Source organism: Brassica napus, chromosome A8 (assembly GCF_020379485.1).
Source record: "Brassica napus cultivar Da-Ae chromosome A8, Da-Ae, whole genome shotgun sequence".
In the NCBI taxonomy this organism is placed as follows: Eukaryota; Viridiplantae; Streptophyta; class Magnoliopsida; order Brassicales; family Brassicaceae; genus Brassica; species Brassica napus.
Genome location: NC_063441.1, coordinates 18,681,840 through 18,690,471, shown reverse-complemented (window position 1 = coordinate 18,690,471; position 8,632 = coordinate 18,681,840). Strand labels below are relative to the sequence as shown.

Genomic DNA, 8,632 nt, shown 5'->3' with positions numbered 1-8,632 from the left:
TTTCTGATCATGAATATTCTATAAATCTAAAAACATCAACTGCAGTAGTTTTTCTACAAAATAAGTTCGTCTAATAATGCTCAAAGTCAAAGCTAGTGACTAATTTTTTTAAATAGTTTGTATTAACCAAACATGGTTTTTGGATTTTCTTATTTCTCTTTCTTCTAAGATATCCAAGTTTTTTTTTTTCTCTTCGTAATAAAATAAACTTCTAATTTGTAAGTGTTTGTCTCTATTCTGCATATTATTCTTTTAAAAGTGTCCCCTAAAATAAATTTGTTCATTTACCTTTTTTGTTTGTTTAAGAATATAGACAACTGGATCAAAACCATTGCTACCCAAAAAGGAAAGAAATAATTAAAAAAAAAAGACAGAGAGAAAAATAATAATAACAAAAACCACAAAAAGGTCTTCGATAAACAAAAGTGAATATAGGAGAAAGAAATTAACGAGGAAGGAAGGAAACCGTGGAGATGGGACCACACAAGAAATGAAATCCATTGGGGATAAAGAAGCTAACCAATTAAAACACTTTTACAAGATTAGCTTCAAAAGTCGACCAATCAAAATCGAGATAAGACTTCAAGGTGGGTCCCAATTGAAGACATAACCACCTAAAAAGCGCATAAAGAGATCCTCTGACACAAGAGAACACACTTTCATGCGGGACATAGACATCTCAATCTCAAACAACCAATATTCTAGTACCTCTAAAGTCAAGGCCCTCGTGCTCTCTCTCCTTGTTGATTTTTTTTTTTTTTCATTTGGTTATTAATATGAAAAGTTTAGCGAATTGTGTTAGAGCTAAGACGGCGAGGACCTGTGACAACTGCTTGAAGAAGCAGGCGCATTGGTTCTGCGCCGCGGACGAGGCTTTTCTTTGCCAATCATGCGACACTTCGGTCCACTCAGCGAATCTTCTCGCTCGCCGGCACGAGAGAGTTCGTTTGAAAGATAGTACCTCTTCTCAGCAAGAAGCTCCAACGTGGTATCGCGGGTTCACTCGTAAACCTAGGACTCCACGTGGATCTGGCAAGAGGAACAATTCGTCGACTTTTCAAGATATGGTGCCGGAGATTAGTGCGGAGGGTCAGACAGACAGCTCTGAGGTTGAAGGGCCGCTGATCTGTCAAGTGCCGGTTCTTGGTCCAATGGTGGTTGAGCCGAAGATCAAGTTTCCTACGATGAGAAGTGGTGTAATGATCGATGGTCATGAGGACGAAGACAAGGATGAGAGTTGTCTAAATGGGATTTTCCCAACCAACATGGAGGTTGAGGACTTCGCTGCTGACGTTGAGACACTACTCGGTCACGGGTTAGACAAAGAGTCTTATACAATGGAGGAACTAGGATTATCTAATACAGAAATGTTTAAAAAAGACGAGATAAAGGACAAAGAAACAAAAGCCATGAACATGGACATAGAAATAGGCGATGATGATCAGGGCAACCGGGATGGAACGTTGCCGTTTGATCTGAACTATCCACAAAACGCATACGAAGAAGATGCAATAAAGAATGTTGAAAGTAGTGGTGAATGTGTTCAGGCGAAGGAGGAGAAGAAAAAGAATGTTCTAATGTTGAGTTTAGACTACGACCAGGTGATATCAGCTTGGGGAGGTCAAGGTCTACCGTGGACATCAGGAGGGCCACCAGAGTTAGACATAAACATCAGCGGTTCACCGGTTGTTTCCAAGGTAAACTATAGAACAAGATTTTTTTTTTTTTTTTGTGAATGACTAGGAGGTTTTGAGTCATGTACGTCCCATAGGTCGAGACCCAAACCATTTTAAGTTAATCCTTGTTAGAAGAGCAGACCCCTCCTATAACCTATGACTCCTTAGATTTCTACTAAGTTATTCAAGAGTTATAGCCACTAGACTAACTCAATGTTGGTAGAAACTCATTTTTTATCGAAAATGAGTCTTTCTTTAACAGCTCGATTAGTTTTTTTTTAGCTCGATTAGTTGTTGTTGTTTTTGTATTACCTTACGTCCAAGTTAGACGTGGTATCCAAACTATCTAACGTTGAAACTGTGTGTGTTTAGAGGGACAATGGAAGAAAAAGTCGTAAGAAGCGTCGCGTTGGTGGATGTTTACCCTCAAGTGTGGTTGGGGATGGAGGAAGAGAAGCTAGTGTTTCGAGGTACAGAGAAAAGAAGAAAACGAGATCGTTTACGAAGACGATAAGGTACGAGGTACGTAAATTGAATGCAGAGAATAAACCTCGCATGAAAGGAAGATTCGTTAAGAGAACTCCGCTTGCTGCTTCTGCTGGAAATTCACCATTAGGTGTGAATAACTGAATATTCTTGTAATATCTCAATTTACCTTTTCCGGAAATTTTTTTAAAATTTTAGTGAACTTCATTCTTCTGCAACAGAACCCTTTTTGCACTTAGTTGTGCTTTATTACAAGAAAACCAGTAATGTGAGTTTCTTGTATGGGATATAGCTGATTTATATATTATCTGGTAAAATGTGAAAAAGCTTTTTGATTGTTAAAATTACTATATAGCAGACATGTTTACCTCTCAAACAAAAACTGAACGAACAAAAAACTTCTTAAACCAATAACTAAACCATTTTCTCAAAACATGCATGTCACCACCTTTCCATTTATATGGAACAAAGGAAATGAAAACTAAACCCAAGAAAAAAAAACACTAAACCCGTTGCCAGTTTCAGTGCAATCAAGCCAAACCAAACACACCTTTTGGTTTATGTAGCATTTTCTGTACTGTCCAATTCCTTTATAATTGCAAACTAAGATGAAATTGGCAACTAACTACCACTCGAGCGTATATTGGACCAAAACAACTATATATTGGCGCTTATAAAAAAGTATCCTCATATATCATTATCAATGAGCCTTTGTTGGCTTAAATCTTTGGTAAGATGGATAATTTCAAACAAGTTTTGTTGGGAAGTGCTCTAATATGATTGTCTAAAGCTACAATGTGAAACAGTTTTATGAAGTGTGAGTAATATACATTAAAGAAATTCCTTTTCTTGTTAAAAGTGATAAAAAGGTCCAATTCATAAAAAGACAGAACACAACTAACAGATAAAAAAGTCACATCGTCGGATGTTGTTGTGTAGCTGAGAGTTGTATCACATTCAACCTTCGATTTGCCGCATTTCCTGTCACAGTTATGAAAAGTATTATTGAAGAATAAAGAACATTTTCCAAAAAAAAATCGTACTTTTTTCTTCAAAAATATCAAATTAAAAACTTAGAAAGGCTTCTTCATTTGAGTGTCTTCCTAAGAAAAAAATGCTTGTTTTAAGGAAGTAGTATAATAATCATTAGACAACAGAAGTTTATTTAAAAATATATCAAATCTTCAGACTCTAGTTTTTTTTGTCTTTTCAGTTTGTTTGTGAATTTTCTCAAACAAAATCATTTAAGATATGCGTGTGATCATGAATCTGTTTTGTACCGATAGAAAACATGAAGTTAATCAAAGGTTGAAGTATCCAATGAATCGCAATGTGGACATTTTAAAAGAAACAATTAAAACTTGAAAGTGACTGATATCGTATTTACATGGTTGTGACAAAATGGCAAATAAAAATGGTTGTGACAGAAACAAAGTACCTCCCAAGAAAATAATCACAATTACTGCCTAAAATGCTAACCGACGTCTTTGCCAACGCACTTCCCGGTAAAGAATTTATCTTTTCTCTGTGTTGAAATTCAATTTTTCATTTTGTCAATTATTAGAAAATACCCGGTATGGTGGCATGCAAGCAGCTGTCTTGGTAAGTTCGGTAAAGGATAATGAGGGAGGGTTGGTGTATCTTGATGAGCTTAGCCCAAAAAGTATGTTCATAGATCTCTGAATTACTCAGCAGTATACATGGACAAGACATGGAGCCTCATATTTTCGATTTGGGACTCATGCACCTCTCTAGCATAGCCAACAATAGAATAAACCACAATCGACGACCATCCAACAAGAGCGCCTCATCGTCATGATTGGTACATCTACAAATTTTGAGCTCATTTTACTATAGGCTCCTGAAGCCATGAAAGCCACAGTGAATCCATAACAGAAATGGGATATACAGTCATATGAGATGATCTTGCTATAGATCATAAAGGGAAGATCGATTACCGATTATTTTTGTGGGTAAATTTGAAATGGATAGAGTAAAGTGGATAACGATGTGTATTGATTGGAAAAATAGATGTCAGACATTTTGTGTCCGTGTGTAGACTGTAGTGCCTTATGACAAAGAGACTGAAGAAGAGGTCATAGCTGTGCTCAAGATTGCAATGGCGTGTCTTAGTATTAGCCCCGAGAAAAGCCTATCGACAAAGCGCATATGGGAACGAAATTGTTGCAAGCCAAAACTATGAATATGTAAGTATGTGCTGAACAATAAGACTTCTTTTTATGTCTTCCCATGTAATATCAAAATCATATGTTATTCAAAATAGAGTTTCTTGTTTTTCCTCCCTTTTTTGGATCAACTAAAGCTTTATATATGAAAACAGAGCTAAAACGACCAAAAGAACGGTTGGTATAACAACCAAACTAGAATTAAGTACCATAGATAGAGGCAATCATCGCACGAAGGCAACACTAAATGCAGAGAAGTCCTCTAACTTCGACGTTTGATTGGTGATAATGGTAAAGATGCCATGGAAACTAGAGAGCGCACATGATGCTTTTATGCCTGAAACTGAGACTGAAACTAGCGAGCCTTGAAGTCACGTGGATAATACGGGGGGCCTTCCAATAAAACCTTAACAACTCAGCCTTCCTCTAACAAATAGGATATAGTAACATAACTTTTACTCTATATTATTTTCAAGTTACATATATGCATAAGATTCATAAGGTTATACATTTATTATAAACGTATACTGATATGATAAGTCCTTATTTATAGAGTTTAATTATAGAATAACTTTTATGATTATTTTCTTATGATCAAAAGGGCAATGTTGAACTGAAATTCGGAGGCTGTGTTCCTACACCTTCTCTTAAGATCCTTTCCATCTCTTCAGCACTATACATATTCCCTCCCTGATGCAACAACTACGATTAATATAAATCCATGAAACTACATATACAATCATTTCTTATGTGATAATTACCTGAAATGTATCCGTTGGCTCAATATCCAAAGAATTAAGGTCATAATACGCACTTGCCGCTGAGAGTTTCATGGACAAAAACTGCAGCCACAAGACCATACAGAATTAAACCATTTAACTATTGAATAGTATTACTCCCTCCGTTTTTCAATATAAGTCGCTTTAGAGAAATTTTTTTGTTCTAAATTATATGTCGTTTTCGGTTTTCTATGTAACATTTATTAATAATTAATGTTGTCTGACCAATGATAATATATCTTCTATTTTTCTATTGGTTGAATTGTGGTTAGGTAAATAATTAATGATGTTTTTGTTTCAAAAATATAAGAAATTAATGATTTTCTTAATCTATGTGCATAGCTTTAAAACGACTTATATTAAAAAACGGAGGGAGTATCATTTATTATCATAAAAGATAATTGGATTTTCTAAACAGTGAAATGTATTAGTTAAATACTGGGCTAACCTCGATTTGATTCTGCAGCGATCGAACATAATCTATGATGACTTCAAGCATCACTGCCATACCCATTGTCTGCATCAAAATTGAATTTCATTAAAGAAAATAAACCCATTTGGATTAAGTTTTATCAGATATTATTCGGAGACAGATTCTTTGTTATATTTTGTATTTTTTTTTATTAAAACAATCTGTTCATTTACATTCGTGAGTCGTGACGGTACTACACCCTCTGTTATTTGAATTTAGTGTTCCGTATTAAAAATGTGGACCGCGAAAATAATTTTTTATATATTTATATTAAGTTATCTGGATCCTATTTGTGTCTCTTAATTCACAAGTTCAACGACATGTGCATAAACATGTTTTAATCCCTAGAAGGATTATAACTTTAAGAAATTATAACACATTTCCATTTAAGTATGTGGTAAATTTAAAACATAACAGCATAAATTGGTATTTTGTAGATTCTCAGCAAATATTTTTGTTTTTTTTTGTTAAACAAAGGTTAAGGGTTTGTGTGGGATTTTTATTTACCTTGTAGCAGCCGGGAACAAGGTCTTGTAAGCACTTCAGCCTTTCATTTATCTTCTCTCTTCGTACCTTAATACATTCCAAAAGAATCCAAAACATGCCAATTTTTTCATATAGTTTTTCCAATTTATAGTTTGTTTGCGTAAGTAAATATTGGTTGAGTTATACCCTTTCAGCCAAACTGTGGCTATCAGTAGCTTGACCCCTCTTAGCTCGAACATGAACAACATCTCTTGCCTTCTCAATATTATCTTCATTAATGGATTCTTCCTCTTCCGACCTCTTTCTTTTTCTCTTCGACCCACTCTCTTCTTTTTTGTCTTGTCTTCCCAAATCACCTGCCATTTGTAGCTTCACTAAGTTTAAGAATATATATATAAAATAGCAGAACTTCCACAAGAAAACAAAAGAGGAAGAAAAAATCTTCACCGTGCAATAAATTTGGGGAGAAGTGAGAATTGTTGTGACGGGCATCAACTAAATCTCCATTGGAGAAAAGCATAAAACTGGACGGAGTAGTAGAAACTGGTAAGTCCAGATTTATCAGCTCTTGATTTTGGTTAATATGTGGTAACGAAGGGTTAAGACCAATGTTATAATTATATGGCTCATACTGTGCCATTAGAGACACTGCAAGCTAAAATATATATGATTTATTTTTGCGGAGCTTTGTTTTTCTTTTTCCTTTCTCTAAGACAGTTGTAAATTCTGCAATTGAGTTGTGGTTGTTTATATAGATAGAGATTATTAAGATGGGATCAATATTTTATGTATTTACTTTTATTTTTTTCTGAGTGATTTGGTATTTGCTCCTTGTATTGTGTGACTTAGTGAGAATGAGAAAGAAACGTGTGAGGATCAAAAAGAACTCGTACCTAGGTTTCCATTTATCATTGTGTAGTAGATTTTGTGGGACCCATGTTCAATGTTAGATATATCTAACCTGTCGGGACCTTTTGAGTATCCCTTTTAATGTAACAAGTATGGTGCCAAATTGAAACAGAAGAAACGGCATTAATGATCGTCGAGTGATCACAACAAGTTTTTGCATCATTAGGCTATCAGACAAAACGTAAATAGGACGACTCAGTATTAAACGGCTAACTCGTTCAGTTAGTGGAAATACATTAAACTATATCTTTTTGTAACACTTAAGACTATTTAAGTTGCCAAAATAACGTCTACTTAAGTTAAACTGGTTACATGGTAAACATTTATACAAATTATATCAACTAAATATTTACAGTATTTGATTTCGTTTAGTTCTGAAATACGTTACAAGTAGCACATCTGTTAACCCAAAAACCCAATTCTATCTTCCTTGAATAGCATATATGCATGGTTCGAAGAGCTTATGTTTTTTTTTAATACACTAATATTTTGTTTTCCTTGTATTTGTAATACTTAAAGTGTATAACTTGTAACTATATGAGACAAAAAATTGAATAATTAAACTAGAAATCAAACACTTACAACGAAAGATCTTTTGATGTTTTTGCATTGTGTGTGGCTTCCAAAGTCTCAATCCACAACCGAATAATGTGGTTTAGTTACGACAGAGATAGATTCAGCCGGTTGCAAAACAAAAGTAACACGAAAAGAAAAACTAAAATAATTTTTTATTGGAAATCGAGTCCAAACTCCCACAAAGAGAATCATTTGATATCATATAATTGAATCTAGGTTTCGGTATTTGGAAGGCTAATTATGCGATTCTGCAAATATTTTTATCATTTTAAAATTTTTCTTGTTTCGGAAATTCCACACAATAAATAAATATTTTAAATTTTGATTATAAATAGAATATTTTGTGACTATTTTTTCTCATAATTTTTAATGAATTACAATATAATAATAATAATTAATTTTTAAAAGTTTACAATTTACAACTTAAAAAAATATAATTTTTTTTGAAACAGAGGGAATACGTAATGTGAACCTCATAGTTAAATTGTCAATCAATGCTTTAATAATAGAAATTAGAAAATTAAACTTTGATGGCGTGACATCAATATGATTGGGAAGAGGCAAAAAAATCCAAGCCCATCTCAATCGTTAAAGATTGGCTTCACCACTTTCCATTTTCTTACATCAATAATGAGACAACTATCCAACTAATACTACTCCCAGTTGGGAATATCTCTGCTTTCATTTTATCAAAAAAAAAAAAAAAAATATATATATATATATATATATATATATATATATATATTGTTCACGTTAATTATGATTAGTTTTGTCCACACTATACATTACGGTAATAGCCTTTTCAACGTGGCAACAAAAAGTAAATGATTTGTTAAGGAAAATATTTTATTATGAATAAACATGAATTAGTTATTATATGATTATATCTACCCCAAAATTTAGCAGTGGTCATAAGTTTTTTGAACCATCTAATAATTTATTTTGCCTAACTAGTATTACCACGAGGAGATAATTTTTCATGTAGATTTATTAAATGGCTATTGACTTTCAAAAATTATTTACATTGGTAATTTTTTTTAAAAGCATGCTAAAAAAAGACTT

The 8,632-nt window shown here is 33.5% G+C and overlaps 2 protein-coding genes across 2 annotated transcripts; one reads left to right on the top strand and one right to left on the bottom strand.

The window, feature by feature from the left end:
* Window positions 1-633: 633 nt before the first annotated feature.
* Window positions 634-2,490, top strand: LOC106360107 (zinc finger protein CONSTANS-LIKE 16-like). Its single transcript, XM_013799704.3, has 2 exons — window positions 634-1,697; window positions 2,049-2,490. The coding sequence occupies exons 1-2, from the start codon at window positions 777-779 to the stop codon at window positions 2,304-2,306; spliced, it is 1,179 nt and encodes a 392-aa protein (XP_013655158.1). The 5' UTR covers window positions 634-776; the 3' UTR covers window positions 2,307-2,490.
* Window positions 2,491-4,787: 2,297 nt separating this feature from the next.
* Window positions 4,788-6,929, bottom strand: LOC106360108 (transcription factor bHLH75-like). The gene is made up of 6 exons (XM_013799705.3): window positions 6,533-6,929; window positions 6,272-6,441; window positions 6,107-6,172; window positions 5,576-5,644; window positions 5,110-5,190; window positions 4,788-5,038 (listed from the first exon to the last, which is right to left on the bottom strand). Exons 1-6 carry the CDS (start codon window positions 6,723-6,725, stop codon window positions 4,943-4,945), a joined length of 675 nt encoding a protein of 224 aa, XP_013655159.1. The 5' UTR covers window positions 6,726-6,929; the 3' UTR covers window positions 4,788-4,942.
* Window positions 6,930-8,632: the final 1,703 nt, after the last annotated feature.